The sequence below is a fragment of the Myotis daubentonii genome, chromosome 1 (genome assembly GCF_963259705.1).
Source record: "Myotis daubentonii chromosome 1, mMyoDau2.1, whole genome shotgun sequence".
NCBI classification, from domain to species: Eukaryota; Metazoa; Chordata; class Mammalia; order Chiroptera; family Vespertilionidae; genus Myotis; species Myotis daubentonii.
Window position 1 is genome coordinate 211,119,934 of NC_081840.1, and position 21,159 is coordinate 211,141,092.

The 21,159-nt window shown below is 48.4% G+C and overlaps 1 protein-coding gene across 1 annotated transcript in view; it reads right to left on the reverse strand.

Moving 5' to 3' along the window:
- Positions 1–20,045, reverse strand: part of NWD2 (NACHT and WD repeat domain containing 2) — a 152,149-nt gene extending 132,104 nt beyond the window's left edge. Inside the window, exon 1 of the mRNA XM_059673624.1 lies at positions 19,064–20,045. Coding sequence (XP_059529607.1) covers positions 19,064–19,214 — 151 coding nt within the window. The 5' untranslated portion in view covers positions 19,215–20,045. The remainder of the gene's footprint in view (positions 1–19,063) is intronic.
- Between the last annotated feature and the right edge of the window lie 1,114 nt (positions 20,046–21,159).

Below are 21,159 nucleotides of genomic sequence, written 5' to 3' on the forward strand. Positions count from 1 at the left end.
GACTCAGAGAAGGGGATATGACATGGAAGCAGAGGTCCTAGAGGGAAATGTGGAAGGTGCTTGCTATTGGCTCTAAAGATGAAAGACGGGGCCACGAGCTAAGACACACAGGCCAACTCTATAAGCTGGAAAAAGCAAGGAAACAGATTCTCCCCTTGTGTCCCTAGAAAGAATGCAGGCCAGTGAAACTGAATCCAGTCTTCTGATCTACTGAACTATCCTATCTAATAAAAGAGAAAAATGGTAATTGGCATACGACGATACCCTTTTCATTGGCTAATCAGGGCTATATGCAAATTAACTGCCAACTATGATTGGCAGTTAACTGCCAACTATGATTGGCAGTTAACTGCCAACAAGATGGCGGTTAATTTGCATATGTAGGCACAATGCAGGGAGGCGAAAGGGAAAGCAGGAAGAAGCCCCCTGCCACTGACAGTGATCGGAAACCCAGGGGGGAGCTAAGAGCTGGGGGCCGCCTTTGCCCTGCCCCCCAGCCATGATCAGAGAATCAGGTGCCTTTTCCGCCCTGGCCAGTGATCGCAGAAAGTAGGGGTGGAGCCAGCGATGGGAGCAGGGCACGGTCGAAGCTGGCAGTCCCGGGAGCTAGGGGTCCCTTGCCTGGGCCTAAAGCGGAGCCCACGATCGCGGGGCCGCTGCAGCTGCGGGTCCCTGCTGCCCGAGCCGGACGCCTCAGCCAGAGGCGTTAGGCCTGGGCAGGGGCGGAGCCTGCAACCGCGGGGAGCTGGGGGTCCCATGCCCAGGCCTGACACCTCTGCTGGAGGCCTCAGGCCTGGTCAAGGGGCTGATCCGGTGATTGGTGATCGGAGGGTGATGAGGGTCAACTCCTCTGGCCGAGGCATCAGGCCTGGGTGGGGGGCGGAGCCGGGGGTTGGGGGGATATGATGGTCCCCTTGCCCAGGCCTGAAGCCTGGGTCAGAGGCGTCAGGCTTGGGCGGGGGGTGGAGCAAGCGATCAGAGGGAGATGGGGGTCCCCTGCCCAGGCATGATTCCTGGGCCAGAGGCCTCAGGCCTGGGCGGGGTCAGAGCCAGTGATCAGGGGGAGATGGGGGTCCCCTGTCCAAGCCTGACACCTCTGGCGGAGGCGTCAGGCCTGGGCAAGGGGCCGATCAGGCGATCGGAGGGTGATGGGGGTCTATGCCTCTGGCGGAGGCGTCAGGCCTGGGCAAGGGGCCGATCCTGCGATTGGAGGGTGATGGGGGTCAACACCTGAGGGCTCCCAGTATGTGAGAGTGGGCAGGCTGGGCTGAGGGACACTCCCCTCCCCACACACACCCAGTGCACGAATTTCGTGCACCGGGTCCCTAGTAAGATAATAAATCTGTATTAATACAAGTCACTAATTGTGGTGACTTGTTATAGAAGCAATAGGACATTACTACAAATGTTTTATGTTTGTCAGATGCTTTCTAACTCTTCAGATGTCAATGTATGTAAGCTCCTAGGTGTAAATTCCATGTCTCATATTTGTGTGTGTCTACACACAGAGATTGTGCAGAGGAGGGTCAATTTAATCTCACTCGTGTGTATAATTCACCTCAAGTCACCCTATTAGAAGTGTATCACTTTGTATCTTAATATATAAAAGGTCTTATCTTTTCTTAAAAAGAATTACTCAGTATTTTCACGACCATCACAAAATATTCCTTCTTTTCCTTTTGCCTCTCTACTTTTATGGAGAGTAGAAAAATGTACAATCAAGTGATAGATAGGCTATACTTGGGCTTGAAATGTGATAGTTTGTTTTGGTCTGGCTTTCATGTTGAAATTTATGTCAATGTAAGCCTCTAATGGCTGGATGACGTATTTTGTGGTTCATTTGACCTTACAAATTCTACAAAAAACACCTTCCAACATATTTTGATAGTATAACTGTTATGGCAGAAACGTTATGTCCAAAACTGATACTCTGCATTGTATTTTTTGTTATCTTGCAGATATTATTTTGATTCAAAAATAGTATTTAATGCCTAAAATATTAAAAACATACTATATACATTAAAATATAATCAGTATTTTATAGAACTTAAGTGAGAATTTAAATATTTACAAGTATACATGGAATCTAACTGCATTAATAAAAAGAGGTTATAGATCCAATACTTATTTTTGCTTCTGATTTTACTTCTTATAGAATAAAGCTTCATTATTACACCTTTTGAGCCTTTGAAAATGTCCGGTTATATGTTAAGGGATTTGTTTTTACTTTATTGTATGGAGCAGGGAATTTCATACAATAGCTTTGAATACAGATCGAAATATCTGTTTGACACATGGACACATCCAGATAAAAATACATTTAACCTCCTTGGGCAAAACTGTACAGAACACCAAGTTGACTGGCTATGTAACAAAATGACCTATTTAGGAAAAAGGTCAGCTGGTTATAAAAGATAAAAATGTTAAATAAAACAAGTCTAGGATGAGGGGGGATAAAGAAACATCATTTTACCTAAAGGGGAAGGGACCACCCAAATCACACGTCCACCACAAGTCAAGCAAGGGGCATGTGAGGTTTACGCCAGCTATTCAACCATCAGCAAGCCACTCAAATTCTCCACGACTTCCTATTATACAGGAAGGTCCTGGTTTAAAAAAAAAAAAAGTCACTTATCACATCTGAATTCAGCCAGGCACAAAATTAAGCTGACAGTTAGTTATCTGTTAGAATTGGGAGTTGATAGACAGACTGAGGAGTCTGGGTCTAAAATCTCCCTTGGTTTGAAATAGTTTACTTAGTTCAACCTGAAATGAATGGAATTGCCCCATTTGAGAATCCCCATCTTTTTCCCCGTTCAGTTTCTTAGGGGGTATCAATTTTATTTATTTTTATTATTTTATTGAATTAACGGGGGTGACAGTGGTTCACAAAACCAGGTAGCTTTCAAGTGTACAACACAGTGAAACATCATCTGCACACTGCATCATGTGCCCGTCCATCTTCATAGCCATCGCTATAACTCCAGTGCTCTTTTCAATTGCTGTTTTGTTTCAGGGATGCTCAGAAAGTATTATTCATCTCACTGAGACACATCGGCTGCCTCCCACATGGACCTGCAACCCAGGTACATGCCCTTGACTGGAAATCGAACCTGGGGCCCTCTGTGCACGGGCCTATGCTCTACCACTGAGCCACCCCAGCCAGGGCCCTCATGACACTCAATGAGAGCTTATTATGTGCCAGGCACATGGCAAACATTTCACAGGCTTTGCTGCCTTTAAGCCTCCTAAGAATCGTATGAGATATTCAATATAGAGAGAAGCAAATCTAGGATTAGGAAACGGAAGTAACTTGCTTACGGTCACCGAGTCAGAAAATGGCACCGAGCAAGGTCTCAAACCCACGTTTCCAACTCCAGATTCATTACCTTCCAGCTCTATTACTTACCAGTTCTGGTGTGTATCACGTGTTGTATGTGCACACGTGATGGGAGTGCATTACACAACTCAGGGGAGAGAGCCATCCCTCTATCCAGCAGTTCATAGCAACCACCTTACCCAAAGGCCCACTGATTGATTTTATCACCCCGAAAGCCTCATTTGTAAACCCAATCCCATTCCGATGTTAATACTGAACACTTGGGACGAGTTTCTCTAAGTCCTGATCCTTCCCACTAAATTCACTGTACTCAGTTACTCATTCAAATAGTCAACAGTGTACACGTACATAGTACGATGCAGGTGCAAAGGTGCTTTTCCATCATCATCATGACAAATGTCTGAGCTGAGGACAGGTGATATTTTTCAGACGATGGTGTAGCCATGTTCACGGAGCCAGACTAAAGACCCAGACACAACACTCCTCTCCTCTGAAAGAAATAAAACCAAATGGAACTGCTGGGAGTTTCAAAGAAATGGAATAATGTAACACTGCAGCTGGAAGAGGCCCCTGAAGTCTAGTTTTTTCATCCACCTCATTCGACAGGTGAGGAAAGGGAGGCCCAGAGAGAACACCCAAGGTCACAGAGCTACTGCCTCAGCCAGACAGGGAAGCCAGGCCAGTCCAGTCCACCTCGTGCCCCTGCACCGCCTCTCATGATGTCCGAGGGCATCACGTCTGGTTGATATTAGAGAACAAGGAGAAAGCTCTCCCGTGAAAACGCTCAAATCTCTCCAACATGACGGTGAGTTACACAAGCCTGACTGCATGATTGAAATGGAGCACAAAATGAAACCTGCCACAGAAATGTTACAGAAAGTGACAGACTTCCTAACCCGTCCCCAGAGTCATCATGTAGCTAGACCATAATACTAGCAGTATCTGATTTCTCATTGTTTTTTTGTGAGAAACACATGGAAATTTAAAACCGCACTGCTGTTTGTCTAGTTTCATGGCGGAAATCTCTTCTGACTGCATGCCTCGGTTCCTGCTGTCCCGGGAGGGACACATCATCCTCTCCCCGCCTCCCCTCCCATGGTGGCTGCAGCAGAGAGTGGGGACACGGGAGCTGTGCTGGGAGCCCTTCTGGAGGGAGGGGGGCCCCACGCTGAGCATCAGGGGGTGGAGGAAGGCCGTGGCTGCCATCCTGAATGTGCCTTCTAGGGTTATCTGATGGAAAGGAAATTTAGGGCTTAGTCAAATGTTTGTTTATTTTTTCTGAGATTTCAAAAAATATCTAAAACTCATTTTTCGATTCAGTGCTTAAAGTCTATAATCTTTTCTTTTTGTTTATTTTCTTACTTCCCCCCCCCCCCCCAGAAAATTATAGTCTACCCGAGAGAGGAAAAAAGGTTTCACTTTTGCTGATATCATAAGTAGAATCAAAGCAGACCCATGCTCTAGGGGTGGCTCCAGTGGGTGTGTAAGCAGGGAAAGGGAACCCCCTTTTAACTATCTGCTGACCTCAAAGTGTGTATGTATATTTCCTCTCTGCCAGCATCTGCATGTGCTAGGGGGTGGCAGTGCCGGTTTCTGGGGCAGGGGTCCACCTGCTACCAGGGCACCCACGATACACACCATCAGAACCCTGGATTCGGCACTGGCCGGTGTTTACCAAATGTGTGCCCTGGGGCAGGTTCTAGAACCTGAGTCTCAATCTTCCCCTCAAAAACAAAACAAACCCCTATTATGTATCTTATGGAATTCTGAGGATTAATTTCTGTAGTTACAGTCATTTGTATGGAAAATACTACAATCCTATCTAATAAAAGAGAAACATGGTAATTAGCATACAACCGCTACCCTTCCCATTGGCTAATCAGGGCGATATGCAAATTAACGGCAGGCAGCCCGGCAGCTTGAAACTAACATGAGGCTTGCTTGCTTCAGTGACGGAGGAAACCAACGTTCCCCGCCTGCCTTGCCGGCCTCTGAGCCTGCAGTTTGAAACATTGTAACAAATATAGAAGCTAAACAAAACCCCAGAAACCTGCTTTCTGCGAGCTGGGATTTCAGAGCTGGAGTTATACATTGTTTCGATTATAGAACCTAAACAAACCAGATACCTGCTTTTAGCAGCAGCAGAGGCCTCAGAGCTGGAGCCAGAGCTAAAGCTGGCCCAGAATAAAAAAAGAAAAAGAAAAAAAGGAGCAGTTGGGAGCTTCAGCCCTCAGCCCCTCACCCAGACTGGCCAGGCACCCCAGTGGGGACCCCCACCCTGATCCAGGACACCCTTCAGAGCAAACCAGCCAACCCCACCCATGCACCAGGACTCTATCCTATATAGTAAAAGGGTAATATGCCTCCCAGCACCAGGATCAGCGGAGCTGCGAGGCCGCCCGGCACCGGGATCAGCGTGACAGGGGGCAGCGCCCAAACCCCCTGATCGCCCTGCAGCTCTGTGTGTGACAGGGGGCAGGGCCACAACCTCCATATCCGCCCTGCTCTGTTCCTGACAGGGAAAGGCGCCCCAACCTCCTGATCAGCCCTGCTCTGTGCCTGATACGGGGGAACTCCCCAACCCTCTGATCGCCCTGTGGCTGTGTGTGTGACAGGGTGCGGCACCCCAACGCCGCCCCCCCGACGGGCCCTGCTCTGTGTGTGATGGGGTAGAGCCATAACCTCCCCATCGGCCCTGCACTGAGTGTGACAGTGGCGGCGCCCCAACCCCCTGATCGACCCTGCTCTGTAGGTGATAGAGGACAGCGCCCCAACCCCTCCCCCCCACAGGCCCTGCTCTATGTGTGACGGGGTAGAGCCATAACCTCCCCATCAGCCCTGCCCTGAGTGTGACAGTGGCGGCGCCCCAACCCCCTGATCTGCACTGCTCTGTGTGTGACAGGGGGCAGTGCCCCAACTCCCTATTGTCCCTACTCTGTGAGTGACGGGGGGAGCTCCTCAACCCCCTGATGGGCCCTGCTCTGTGCGTGACAGGGGGGAGCTCCCCAACCCCCTGATCGACCATGCTCTGTGCGTGACAGGGTACGGAGCCCCAACCCCCCTGATGGGCCCTGCTCTGTGCGTAACACGGAGCAGCGCCCCAACCCCCGGATTGGCCCTGCTCTGTGCGTGACAGGGGGTGGCGCCGCAACCTCCCCATCGACCCTGCCTTGAGTGTGACAGGGGGCGGTGCCCCAACCCCCCAATCGGCCCTACCCTGAGCGTGACTGAGGGTGGCATTGCAACCTCTGGATCCACCCTGCTCTGTGCATGACAGGGGGCGGTGCCCCAACTCCCCAATCGGCCCTGCTCTGAGACCGACCAGGGGCTGCACCTAGGAATTGGGCCTGCCCTCTGCCACCCGGGAGCAGGCCTAAGCCAGCAGGGCGTTATCTCCCGAGGGGTCCCAGACTGCGAGAGGGCACAGGCCAGGCTGAGGGACCCCCCCTACCCCCCCGAGTGCACAAATTTTTGTGCACCGGGCCTCTAGTCTATACTAATAATAGACACATATGTAAATTGACCATCCCTCTACGACACCCACAGCCAATCAGGAGTGAGTATGCAAATTAAACCGACAAAGATGACGGGCCTGTGGACAGCGCGCACAAATGCAGGCGCCAAGTGACCTGGATGCCTGCCTGCCGCGTAGTCGGGGCAACGTGGTGGGCGTCCCCGGGACCCCGCCCACTCCGAGCCTGTGGCCAGCTAAACCACTGAGCCACACCAGCCAGAGCTTATTACCTTATTTTTATTATATAACCCTTCCTGCTGCCCAGCCCCTGCATCTGTTCTCTGATACCTGAAGCCACACTTCATGTGGTAGAGTTGGCTGCTCCCAGTCCCTGCACCCAAAAGTGACCTCAGCTGACAATGTCTCATATGACATCTATCCCAAGCCTCTGGGACTCAGGGACAAATTTCTCAGGCAGCAGTTCTGGCCCTGGCCTTGGGTTCTAGTCCTGACCACAGCTTTGTATCTTGTCTCAGTTCCACCTCATGACTAGGGGCTGGGATTCCACCTTTTACCAGATGCTTCCTATTCTCTGCCTCCATCCCCATATTCCCCATCTCAGGATGGGGATCTTGGGCCCACACCTCATTTTACGTTCATACTTTGCACCTACCTGAACTCCTGCAATTATTAGCTGAGCAAATTCCCGAGCTATTCTTCTGATACTCAAGGAAACTCCATTTCAGCATATACTTTTCTCATTTGCTGAGTAATTGTTGATATCAGATTCTCTGGTACCAAATGCTTTCTCTTCCAAAACGGTTCCTCTCTTGGATCTGGACTGGTTCTCATCATCCACAGCTGGACCAGCTCCCCACCAGCTACTAGAGTAGACGGGTTCTATTTCCAGATTTGGTGCATCTTGGTCTTAAGCCTTTCGACTAAATCAACCAGCTCATGCCTGACTGGGAGTCAGGATGGACAGTTTGATTCCAGTTATTCTAACTGGCCTTCGCACGTAAGCATCCCTCTTACAACCACAGTGCTTGTGTTTTTAGTAGTTGTGGACGGATGAGTCTAAAGACTAAAGACAGCAGTAAGTATCTCTTACTTCCTTTATAACTCTCCACACCAACCAGTTAGGACTTCAGTTGTATACAGTGGGTATCTAAAAAATATTGCAGTGAATGCTTAGGATAAAAGCTGAAGGAAATACATTCAGTGGAAAGAATCTCTCTGAATGACATGACACATAATGGATCAGATTTAAGCATTATGAAGGATACCCTCTCAATTCTGTGCTTTCATTTCTGAGTTATATTCTGCAATCACTCTTGGAATAAGACACCTGACATCTGGGCTTTACGCTCTGCTTTGAGTGTACCCATCTCAAAGTCTCTGATATATTTTGGATTGAAAATGAGATTTCAAGGAAGTATTTCATTAGAAGTGGGTATTATTCTGTTTGAACTGCGTCCAAAGCTGCTGTATTTTATCCTTTTATTAACTTTCTGTCACACAACTCCTTTTTCTAATTATACATCAGCCAACATATTTTAATTTGCCAAATGAATCTTGTTTGGTTTCAACCAAAAATATGATGAAAACTAAAGCTTGAAGAAATAATACAAAGGTGTCTATCTTTAAGGAAGTAACCCACTTTCTTCTTGATTGATGGTACATAACTCAGCACCTACTGTGTACTTTTGAGACACCCACTACAAGTTTTACATTTATTTAAATCGTATGACCATTAAGAGCAAAACCTAAAAGAATTTTTGAGCTGAAAAGAACTTCCCAATTGCTTTGTAGATAAATCCGTTACTCTGTAGGAACTGCATCATTTCCCATTTTAAAAGGTGTTTGTGAGTTTGCACCTGATGTTCTCAGTTGTCTATTGCTGCATATCACTCTACCCCAAAGCTCAGTGGTTTAAAACAACTCATTATTTGTAAGAGAGATGAAGTGACTTTTCCCAAGGCTGTGCTGAGCACTTCCCCTATAAAAGTATTCTGATGTTGATACCTAATACAGGTCTTGCTTTTATATATAAGGTATGTCATACCTTATAGCTCGCTGCATTCTCTTCTTTGTGTTAACACATTGCGGACCAGTAGTTTTACTGCTAGCTTTACCCAGTGGCCAGATAAGTTTCTATTGAACGAGTATAAAACACATTTTACATAAATATTAAAGGCATGCTTTAAATGCCCATTGCATTTTGAAGTTATTTATTACACGTTCTTACAGGCTAATATCTTTTTAAAGTATGATACTTTGTAAAACACTGTGTAATACGAAGTGGAACTAAACACAGCTGGCAAATTCTCCCGATCCATCCGCAATGTGTTAAGATGCTTGGCTGTGATGCAATTTGGGTTATGTCAAACTGGATATCTCATTTAAAGGATCCTAAGTAACCAAAGGATTCCATGGTGCACAAATGTGAAAACTCTCAAGCTATCCATGCCAGGGAGAAGCCTTCCTTCCCCTAGCATCAGACTCCTGGGCCCTCCTTTACCTCCTCACCTGCCATTTCCAGATCTGGGGTGGGGGGCATAAGGGGTCACTAACTTGACTGGAAAATGTTGGAAGAATAAACCCACAAGCTCAAGTCGCCTGTTCTCTTGTTCCTCTGGGGACTGTCCTGTCCACAGAGTGGGTGGGTTAGCTCTCCCCTCCAGGCTCCATGTTTCAGGGGGCGGACGGTCTGGAGGCCCCCCCTGCATTTGTGAGTGTGAGAATGTCTAATTCTGGTGTTTTGTATGAGGAAGCACAAAAGCATTCTCCATTGTTATCTTTATCAGTAAAATCGGGATATTCTGGTCTCCTATCTGCAAGCTCCCTGATACTTTTTCTCAGTTTAGAATTTGGGAGGCTGTGGAAGGGTGCCATTTACGAAGTCAGTGTCCACCCTTGACAACTTACCTTTTCATCAATGACTATGAGGATTAACACTGGGTTAGCACTGTGCCAGGCTACTAGTTGACTCACTTGCCGTGCATTATACCATTTAATCTAGTTATGACAAAGGTCAAGAAACTACACCATAACTGGGGGCTCACTGCTTTCGAAGTGGGCCACCGCTAATCCCTGCTCTTCCCTGAACGCACGTGCCTCCCCTCACCTTCTCTCCTGGTGGTTCTAGGCTCGCCTTAGGCCCTGCACAGAGAATGCAGCGACAGTGACATTGTGCACCTCCAAGCCCAGGCCTGAAGCAGCTGCCATTTCCCTTTCCTGGGAGGCCAATCCCCATATAATGAATCCTGGGCTAGAGTCCTGAATGACGAGAGAAAAACTGGAGAGCGCGATCCCACACGGAGGAGCACCAAGGAGGGGTGAAACCTCCTCCCACCACCAGCGCCACCCAGATGTGTAGCTGAACGCAGCCAAGTGAGTGACTACCCAGTGCCTGTGGAACGGAAGTCTCTCCCTTCCTCCGCAGGCCAAGCCCGGCCCCAAATCCCAGGCATTCAATTGTGAGAAATGAAACATCTTTGTTTTAAGTCACTAAGCCAGCAAAAGACAATTGAAACAGAAATACAGTTCAAACCTGCAGACATCTGCCCTTTAAAATGGCAAATGGTGTCATTGCCGCAGTGTAACAAGAATTTCAAAAGATCTGCCGATGATTTATTAAACCATAGGGTCGTGATCTATTTGTATGTAGCATCCCTATATGGTCCTAGTCATGCTTCCTTTTAAATGTCACTCTAAATGAGCCACCTTTTGACAAATGCTAATATCACCTCAAAGCATCGCTCCATTCTTATCCAATGGGGTAAAGGCTCTTTGTTGAATAATCTCTCTCTACTGCCTGCAGAGACTTCATCCATCCTCGCTTTGCCTCATATCTGGTTATGATGTGAAAGTCTCTATACCCTGGCTCTCTATCCATTCCTCCAAGGAGCCCTCCCAACCCCTCTAACTCCTTGGTGTCTCTTTAAGGCTCTGCTCGTATTTTAGCACAGAGCTCATCACATGTGTTGCTTTATTTATGTCAACCCCATGAGAGCAGAGCCCCGCCTGCTTCCTAAGCACCAGAACAGCACTCCACATGGAGGAGGTGCTTCATGCATCTTTACTGGTTGAACAAGTGAATGAGTGAAAGCCCCTGCTTCCCCCAGGCTAGAGACTGTGTCTTGGTTTTGAGTCTCCATTCCCACTTCCATCCATTCTCTCCTTGTGATATAGAGGCTGGAAGCCTGAAGTTCCCAGGTTTACTTTTCACCGGGGTCCCAGTGCAATTCTGGTTCTGCCAGAGGGATGTAGCTGCATGAGATCTGGAGGCAAAGCAAGCTGGGAAACTCCCTGGCCACCAGCTGTAGGCGGTGTACTTCAGTTTTAGCAGATGCACATGTTTGTAGAAGCTGGCCAGTTACCCAGTATCAACTGTGACACCAGCAGGGACTCCTGCAGTTTCCTGCCCTCTGGATGATGGCTTTGGCAATTCTCCTAAGTGCCTAGTGATGCCCCTTCATTCCTCAGAACCTTACAATGATTTTCCAGAGTGCCGGGGTCCAACCCCAGCAGGTCCAGGGGTCCCCAAAGGTGTGGACGGAGTCGGTGAAGAAGGAATGGTCTCGATCTCCAGAGAGGTTCTGCTTCGGATCTCCAGCCAGGTTCTGTGGCCAGGTCCTGGTCAGGTTCTCTTGCCAATCTCCGCAGTCAGGTTCAGTCCAGGATCCCTGCCATGCTCTCTCGCCAGGCTCTGCCTCCAGGCTCCGAGGCCAGTCCCTGTCCAGGATCCTCCGGCATGCTCTCGCCAGTGAAGTTCTTCTGTCTCTAGAGAACGTTCTGTGTAGGTTCTGTGCCTAGGCTCTGTCTCTCTTGGTCCTGTCTTCCAAGCCCTGTGTCCTTAGTTCTGTGTTCTGAGTTCTGAGTGTTTCTGTCTTGTTACAACTGTATTTATACCAGTTGATTCAATCCTATCAATCTCTATTACAAAGGTTAGGGCGTTTCTTATCTCCATTCCAGGGAGAAAAGATTATGTAGTTTAAGCATGATTGTTCGTAGTTAAAGGGATTAATTACCCGCCTGGCACTTAGTTGAGGGGTTTTATTCCCTCCCTAACTTCAGGGGAAAATCCCTACCTGGGGATTCAACCTTTCTCGGAGAGGTGACCTTGGTTAAAACACAGCGCCAAGAAGGTGAGCAAACATATTAAGAACAGTATGCCATATATGCCAGGTCCCTTGAAACAGCAAGGATGGACCGGCTCCCGGCACCAGAGCACCTAGTTCCCCGATTTAACTGGAGTGATTCCTGTTTTCCTATTGAGTTCTAACTGACAGGCTCTACAGACCGCATTCCTTGAGGGCTGGAAAAGCCTTATTAATCTTTGCAAGCTCACACCTGAATAGTGTCTGCATCACAATAGACACTAGTAATAAAGAAGATAATAAGAACAATAGTAAATGCTTATGTAATGTTTACTATGTGCCCAATACTGTGCTAAGTGCTTTATATCTATTAGCTTATTTAATCTAGTCAATAACCCTGCAAGGCAGGTGCTATTACTGTCCTCTTTTATACATAAGGAAACTGAGGACAGAAGAGCTAAGCAACTTGCTCAAGAAATCAGTTTGCCCTAGCTGGTTTGGCTCATTGGATAGAGCATCGGCCTGCGGACTGAAGGGTCCCAGGTTTGATTCCAGTCAAGGGCACATGCCTGGGTTGTGGGCTTGATCTCCAGTAGGGGGGCATGCAGGAGGCAACTAATCAATGATTCTCTCTCATCCTTGATGTTTCTATCTCTCTCTCTCCCTTCCCCTCTGAAATCAATAAAAATAAATTTTTATTTAAAAAAAAGAAAAGAAATCACAGTTTTAAATGGTGGGATGGAGAGTGAAACCCAGACAGTCTGGCTCTCAAGTCTGTATTTGTAGCTAATATTCTCTTCCTGCCTGAAAAATGGTTGCTGAATGATTTGAAAATACAACCTCTATAATTTTAGAACTCATTTATTATATATATCCTATTTGCATTTATTGTAAAATAATTCAGGATATTCTTCAAGAATCTTACCTTTTAAAGATGTTCCTGGGGCATGAATCATTTTTTCTGTGCTCAACTGCATTTTTTTCTGATTACTTATAAAAATGAAAGAACAAAACAAAATAGGGATACTTGGAAATAATGTTGTAGGAAAAGAAGAACCATGATGAAGCCTGGCCAGTGTGGCTCAATGGTTGAGCATAGACCTATGAACCAGGAGGTCATGATTCGATTCCCGGTCAGGGCACATGCCCAGGTCACGGGCCTGATCCCCAGAAGGAGGCAGTCAAATGATGAGTGTCTCTCATCATTGATGTTTCTCTTTCTCTCTCCCTCTCTGAATTATATATATCCTATCTAATAAAAGAGAAAAATGGTAATTGGCATACGACGATACCCTTTTCATTGGCTAATCAGGGCTATATGCAAATTAACTGCCAACTATGATTGGCAGTTAACTGCCAACAAGATGGCGGCTAATTTGCATATGTAGGCACAATGCAGGGAGGCGAAAGGGAAAGCAGGAAGAAGCCCCCTGCCACTGACAGTGATCGGAAACCCAGGGGGGAGCTAAGAGCTGGGGGGCAGGGCAAAGGCGGCCCTGGGGCCTCCTTTGCCCTGCCCCCCAGCCATGATCGGAGAATCAGGCGCCTTTGCCGCCCTGGCCAGTGATAGCAGGAAGTAGGAGTGGAGCCAGCGATGGGAGCTGGGCACGGTCGAAGCTGGCAGTCCCGGGAGCTAGGGGTCCCTTGCCTGGGCCTAAAGCGGAGCCCATGATCGTGGGGCCGCTGCAGCTGCGGGTCCCCGCTGCCCGGGCCGGACGCCTAGGCCAGAGGCCTCAGGCCTGGTCAAGGGGCCGATCCGGTGATTGGTGATCGGAGGGTGATGAGGGTCAACTCCTCTGGCTGAGGCATCAGGCCTGGGTGGGGGGCGGAGCCGGGTATTGGGGGGATATGATGGTCCCCTTGCCCAGGCCTGAAGCCTGGGTCAGAGGTGTCAGGCTTGGGCGGGGGGTGGAGCAAGCGATCAGAGGGAGATGGGAGTCCCCTGCCCAGGCATGATTCCTGGGCCAGAGGCCTCAGGCCTGGGCGGGGGCCAGAGCCAGTGATCAGGGGGAGATGGGAGTCCCCTGTCCAAGCCTGACACCTCTGGTGGAGGTGTCAGGCCTGGGCAAGGGGCCAATCAGGCGATCGGAGGGTGATGGGGGTCAACGCCTGAGGGCTCCCAGTATGTGAGAGGGGGCAGGCTGGGCTGAGGGACACTCCCCCACACACACCCAGTGCACGAATTTCGTGCACCGGGCCCCTAGTATGTGTATATATATATATATATATATATATATATATATATATATATAAAATATATTTATATATATATATTTTAAATATATATATATATATATATATACTTTAAATATATATATATATTTTAAATATATATATATTTTTAAACCATGGTGAAGAACACTCAGGTTTCACGTGAATTTTTTCAGCACATCTTTCTGCCTCTTGTCTGGGAGCATTTTCTAAAGCAAATGGCCACTGGTTGTAGCCACGGTAGGGAAAACATTTCTCTCTTCACTGTGGCTTCTGCAAAAACGGAGAACAAGCCTTTCCACTGGGACTCCAAAGACACGGGGTAGATTTTCAGGGAGGATGCAAAGACATGTATAATGAAAAATGTGCTTGGGAACTGACTGAGCATCTGATCACTGTTATTGTGGACAAAGTCCACAACCCTCAAAGATGCATAAATCTGCACAGGGGAATGCACAAACATAGATGTTAGAGTCTTCTCCGCTCCAGATGCCTGTTGACACACAGAGGGAGATCCATGAGTATAGTGGGCCCTGGGCAGGGTCATCCCTTACTCTTCAGGGGACAAGAGTCTTAATCTGATGGATGCATTTGGAAGAGCCCAGCCCTTTTGTTCTCTCTTGTAAGTAAACCTGTCATTCTTTTCTGCTCCTCCATGTCTTAAATGTTAAAGGAGTCAACTCTGTCCACTGGTGGTGGGGAGCAGTTCTGTGCCCTGCCCATTACTGGTACTGACTGGAAGGCTAAGTCTGTGCAATTCTGGAAACACACTTGTCTAGGTAAAAGCCACATCCCCCGATAAAAGTCCACAGTTCTTACTTGTAATTCCAAAATTCCCAAAGTGCTGAGAACAAAAAATTTCCGCCAATTCATCTGGCAGCCAAAGCTGAAGTGATCTGAGTCCTTGGTAACAATACTGGCCTTAACTGACATAAGCTACTCAGGCTTTATTATGCCACTTAGAGCTTTGTGTCCCACACAATAGCCAGTAATTCCACGTGTCTAGGAAAATGTAAATAGATTACAATGAAATAATACTAAAAATTCATATTCTTAATCATACTAAACACATTTCAAAACTTCAAAAGCCTTTTGTAACTACCATATAGGACAACACAGATGAAGGCCCTTCCAACACTGTGGAAAATTCTATTGCACAGCACTTAGAGGGGGTGGGTACATGTTTCCTTAGAGACCTTTTATACTTGACTATGGGATATTACCCCAGACCCCATATAATAAGCAGTGTACGCACCATTACCCCCAATCTCCAATATTTGCAATCCCAAGATCACATCTGGCCCAAAGGATCACAGACAGAACATGTAGCTTTGCATCTGTTTTTAATCAGTAATAAAGGCAATATTCTGGTTTTCCTTCTGATTTAGACTTTACCAGCTCTGGACTGAATGTTCGTGTGGCCCAAAGTCATATATTGAAGCCCTAACCCCAAATGCCTTGATATTTTGGGGTGAGGCCTTGGGGAGGTAATTAGGTTTAGGTGAAGGCATGAGGGTGGGGCACCCATTAAGGGATTAGTATCCTCCGAAGAAAAGGAAAAAGAAAGAGCTGAACTCCTTTTCCTCTGCCACCTGAGGACACAATGAGAAGATGACCAGCTGAGAACCAGGAAGGGGGCCCTTATCAGGAACAGAATCTGCCAGCACCTTGATCTTGGGCTTGAACTGTGAGAAATAAATGTCTATTGTTGAATCCTCTCAGTCTATGGTACTTTGTTATAGCAGCCTGATCTAAAACATCACCTTATTCTAAATTGGTTAAAAATTGAGGCAGGGAAGAGGAATATTGTTTATCAGGCCTCCTTGAATTCCAATAATAGGAAGAGGATTGTGTAGGCTCCTCTCCTCTGCATGTTCATGGACAATTCAGGCTACTCACAGTGGAAGATCCATGAACTGGGACAATGCTATTGCCTCTCCCACACTGATTTCATCGGTAGGGATTGGTCTGATGCAGATAACCCTTTAGACAGAACCACGCCCATTAGTGTCCAGAACATTCTGAAATTTTCTTGAAGGCTGAGTCAGGACAGACAAGTTCCCTTCCTACTATTTAGTTTCTCTTGGCTGTCAGGCTTCAAGAGTAAGAATAGCACTCATCCACGATATTTAGCTTACATTCTTGTCTATTTGGAGGTACGATATCTCATAGAAATCTGGCATAAACCTAGCCTGGGCCAAGTAGTACCAAGAGAGATGTTCTGAGTCCCCTGTAGGATGGCTCTACCTTGTTTCATTCTGCTATATGATTTCAGGCAAGTAGCTTAATCTGGTGTAGTCTCAGTTTTCTCATCTGGAAAATAGGGACAACACTCTATGGTCCACCATCCTCACTGGGTTTGAGGATGGAAATCAAAATTAAAATACTGAATGAGCCAATATATGGGAAAGTAAGTTTTCCATTCTAAAAATATGTGTTATCTTTATTACTGATGGGAAATGCCACACTGCCCGGTGAAGCAATACCTATTAAAACAATCATCTAAGTGAGAGAGACCCTGGCAGGATTCTTAAAAGTACTGCTATGAGTTCAACAAAAAGAAGCTTTTATTTAGAGCATAAATTGGATTTCCACTTGTAAAGGAAACCATGAGGTAGTGTTCTTTGTCTTAATTTGACAGTAGAAAGGTTCTTGAGTATTGGCCAAGAATCTAATATTGGATTGTACCAAAACACACCACTTGCTTCCTGAATTGTATCCATAAAGATCTCACGGTAAAATGCTGCCTCTGAGAGAGTATTTACCACAAGTGCAAGTCTTCACATTAAGGTAAAAAATACCCATTTCTGTCTTCTCTATTCAACATACCTTCTGCTCTCCATGTGGCTACAAGTTGAGGTCCTGCCCCTATTGAAACTCCTCAGGTAAGCTTCACATTTCTGATCTTTTTTTAAAAACAATATATTTTTATTGATTTCAGAGAGGAAGGGAGAGAGAGAAACATCAATGAGAGAGAGTGTCATTGATTGGCTGCCTCCTGCACGCTCCTACTGGGGATCAAGCCTGCAATCAGGGCATGTGCCCTTGACCAGAATCGAACCTGGGACCCTGTGGTCCACAGGCCAACACTCTATCCACTGAGCCAAACCAGCTAGGGTCTCCTGATCTTTTAAGATCAATGTGCAAGCTGCTCAGCTCAAACAGTGACCAGAAGGCATGATCAACCCTCTCCTGTTTGCTTTCCTAAGATTAATAGATGCTAAAGCATTTATTTCAAGAAACTAGAGAATTTGAAGAATTAGGTGGACAGGCTTAAGAAAAATGACATTCATATTGAAGATTAATTAAATATTTAGCTGACTCAATTTAAATTCATTATTGGTTTTTATCCTAGAAATTACAAATTTAATGAAAAAATTAACTATTGATGATAGTAACAATTTCACTGTGGCTTAGAAGCAACTTACTTAAAGAAAAACAATAATTTAGCTACTTTTACATCAGTGGATATAAATACTTTGAGATTTTTTTCAAGCTCAGGAACATTGAAAATTTTAAGACTAATCATTTTCTAACAATTCTCTCAAACACTTTTACAATGTTTTAGCAATATTTTTGAAAACAACAATGGAAACTTAAGTTGCAGAATTTCTTAATCCTTAAACAGCCTGCCTATCTCCACGGTTTTCTTTATCCAGATTAAGGTAAAATCCTGGAGACATATTTGAGGTAAGAGGATTTTGAGTGTACTGTAGCTTTCTAAAACCTTCCTTGCTTATTAAAGTCTGTGAAAGTGAGTTGTAAACTGATGAAAGGCCAGTCGGTGTCCTCCCTAAAAAGTACAAGTCCTTCTAAAACTAATTAGAATTTGTTTCTGCTAGTGTTCTTTTTGAAACATGATTTTTTTTATAGGAAGTTTTTTTTTCTGTTGGTCCTCTCTATATGCTTTTAACAAGCAACCAGAGCCTTGGGTTTTCAAATGATTCTCTATCCAATGATGCTTGTCAACTTCCTTTTTTCCTTTAACTTTTTTGTCAGCCCCCAGGCTTGTTACAGAGAGCAGAAAAAGTTCCTTTCGGATGTCGCACGTCTATTCCAGGCTCCTAAAAACTCCTCTCACGGCTGAACATTTACTGTTCTGGAAAAAGGCAAATCCTGCGGTTTTATCCAGCTCAAGTCAAATGCATCCTCCTTTTTCTTAACTTACTGAGAAAGAAAGTTAATATTCAGGATGAGAACTAAAGAGCGGTGATGAACAAGGGATTAACCACCCAGCGCTCAGCCGCTGTGATTTGTGAATGTAATAAATCAACAAGTTTGCATTTAGCGCTGACCAGGTGCCCAGCCTTAAACAGTTACACCACTGAAAGGCCAGGTGCTGGAACCGGGACATCAAGCCCAGAACCCAACCAGAAATGGGCTCACCCTGAGCGCTCTACCGTGAAACCAGCTCCCGGCGGATCCTATGACCCCGAGGCGCGTTTCTTCCCAACCTTTGCGCTGGCCTTCAGTTCACAGGGGTCTCCTCGGCTCCCCAAGGCAAAAAGGGTGCCATCGCACCCACCAAGGGGCGAGTCTTGGGGAACACTTCACCTCGGCCTGAACAAGTAGCAAAGGAGGGTGCCCTATTCGGGAACCTGACGCGGAGAGCTACTACTTACACCTGCGACGGAGAAGAAACCGCTAAAAGAAAGGGAAAAGGGTGGCGGCGGCAGGTTGGAGCTGCCAGAAGCCTCTGCTATGCCTGGGACGTTTCTCAGCTCGACCCGGAGGAGTAAGGCGGGGGTAAAATGAGTGTCCGAGGGGTGGTCGGCAGGCAGAGGGCATGAGTGAATGAGTAAAAGTGATTCAATGAAATTCCCACGCGCTCAGGGCACCCAAGGCTTGAGCTGGAGGAAGGGAGCACCGGGGACGCACGGCGCGCCCGTTCGCCGATCCCGCTGCGCGCACGGACAGAAGGACAGAGGGACGGGCAAAGCCAAGCGAGGGACTTACCTTCAGGGTTGGCGCTGATGAAGACCCGGACGCTGCGGCCGGCGGGCACGAGGTGGGAAGGCAGGGCGGTGAGGTTCCCGGAGAAAGCCGCCCGCCGGAGCGCAGAGTCGCGGGGGCAGGGCAGCTTGGTGCCCGCGCCGGCCGGCCACATCGCCCTTCGGAGGGATCGCCGCCGCCGCCTTCTGCTCCTCGGGTTCCTGCCCGCGATCCGCGGGAACTGCGAGGTCGATCCCCGCAGGCAGCGCGGCTAGAGCCGCTCCGAGCCCGAGGCGCCGCCGGCGAGCTCCCGGGCACACAGCACCGGCCGGCGCGGAGCGGCCATGCAGACCTTTCCTCCGGCCGTAGTCGCCGCCGCCTGCTGCCTCTCCGGGAGTCCGCCTGCGCTCGCGGCCGGAGTTCAGCGCAGCAGCCGGTGGGAGCGGGAGGTCAGCGTGTCGGCGGCTACGAGCGCGGCGCCCCTTTGCGCTGGGAAGCGCCCGCGCCCGTCGCCGAGTCCGCGGCCATCTCCCCGCCCGCGCCCGCCGCGGGAGGAGGGGGCTGTCTAGGAGGCGGGACCGAGCGGGCGAGGGTAGCAGCGCAAACTTTATCTCGGAAAGGCGTCCCGAGTTTCTCGGAAGCTGCCTCCCGCGGCTTCAAGGGCGGCCGGGCTGGGGCCTCGGGCTACCCGGGGCTGGCCGGGCTTCCCTGGGGATGATCCCGAGCGCTCACGGCTGCCTGCTTGGCGGAAGGCAGGGAAGACGTTGCCCGGGATCACCGCTGCTCTGCCCCCTCTCCTAAAGGGCACAGCCGCCCTGAGGATTTTCGGGAAGGCACGCGTGCCGGCGTCAGCGCGTCTGTGCCCAAGTGCCGGGAATACGGCCTCAAAGTTAGACACATGCACCGAGTCCGGCCCCCGAGGGTAGGAAGCATCACATTGCAGAACCTTTTCGGGCGCCTCGGAGGGAGTGTCACCGCCGCCCTGTCGCTGGTGGCGCAGGTGGTCCTGTCCTTCAGCTCCTCTCGCTCCTGAGGCGCAGCGAAGCCGGGGTTTTTATAGGGAAGCTGCGCGACTCACGTGCTCTCCGTCGCGTGGTCGGGGAACCTTTCCAAAAGCGGATCTCTGCGGGGAGCCCTCCGCAGGCCTCTAAGGCTCCAGGGGGTCCTTCCTGCTGCAACGCGGGCGCACTCTCGGGCCATTCCGCCCTCCGAGTGTTTCCTGGGCCCACAGCCTTGAAGATTCGGGGCGCCCTGCGCCTCCCGGCGCGCGCTCCAGGCAGCGCCGTCCCGCCCAAGGCCCCGCAAAATGCAGGTGGTCACGGATTGGGACGGGGTATGAGAGATCAAGCAGGCGTTGGGCCGATATTTTCAAATTCATGCAAAGCGTGAGTTGGTTCTACCTGACGCCCATCTAAGGTGGATGGCTGGAGGGGTCTGGTCCACGTCCCAGGTGAAGTGAGATGTAAGCGGACCCAGCTGTAAAATTGCCTTCTCTGGGCCTCACTCCACTGCACCGATGGAAATACTGCAAATCCCAGGACAGGACGGAATGTTTGGTCCCTTCATTGGAGTTTGTTCTCCAAGCCCTTGATTCTGAGCTTTAGGGCAGGAGCTCCACTTTTAGAGAGGAAGAGCAGCCTTTCCAAATCGTAGGGATTGGGGAAGGGGGGTGGGGGGGTGGGCACAGGGCGAAGGCAGTTTAGCTGTCAGTTTCATCCTCTCACCTGGGGCTCTGCAGGCCTGCATTTCTCCTGGGCCCTGCTGGTGGCAGTGAAGGCCTAGGCACTGCTGTTTATTTTGTTGCCCCTCACCATCCCCAACACACAGTTTCTGGAGTAATCTTGTTGGAAGAACTGGGTCTCTGGGTTTTTAAGGCTGCCTCGCCACTGCGGAGAACCCGGGGCCAGACGGCAGTTCTTACTTTGTAACACTTTGCTGCAAGCCATGAAGAAGCCTAGTCCTGCCCAGGCATTTGTTCAGCTGATTCCATTTAGCAAGTTATCTCCTTCCCCTGCACAGCCTCATTACTGTCAGGTGGGAACTTCTCCAGCAGGAAGGAGGTCTCAGAAAGCCCTCCCAATGTCCCAGGAGGTTTGGGCTGAGAGTTCTGGAACAGGTTA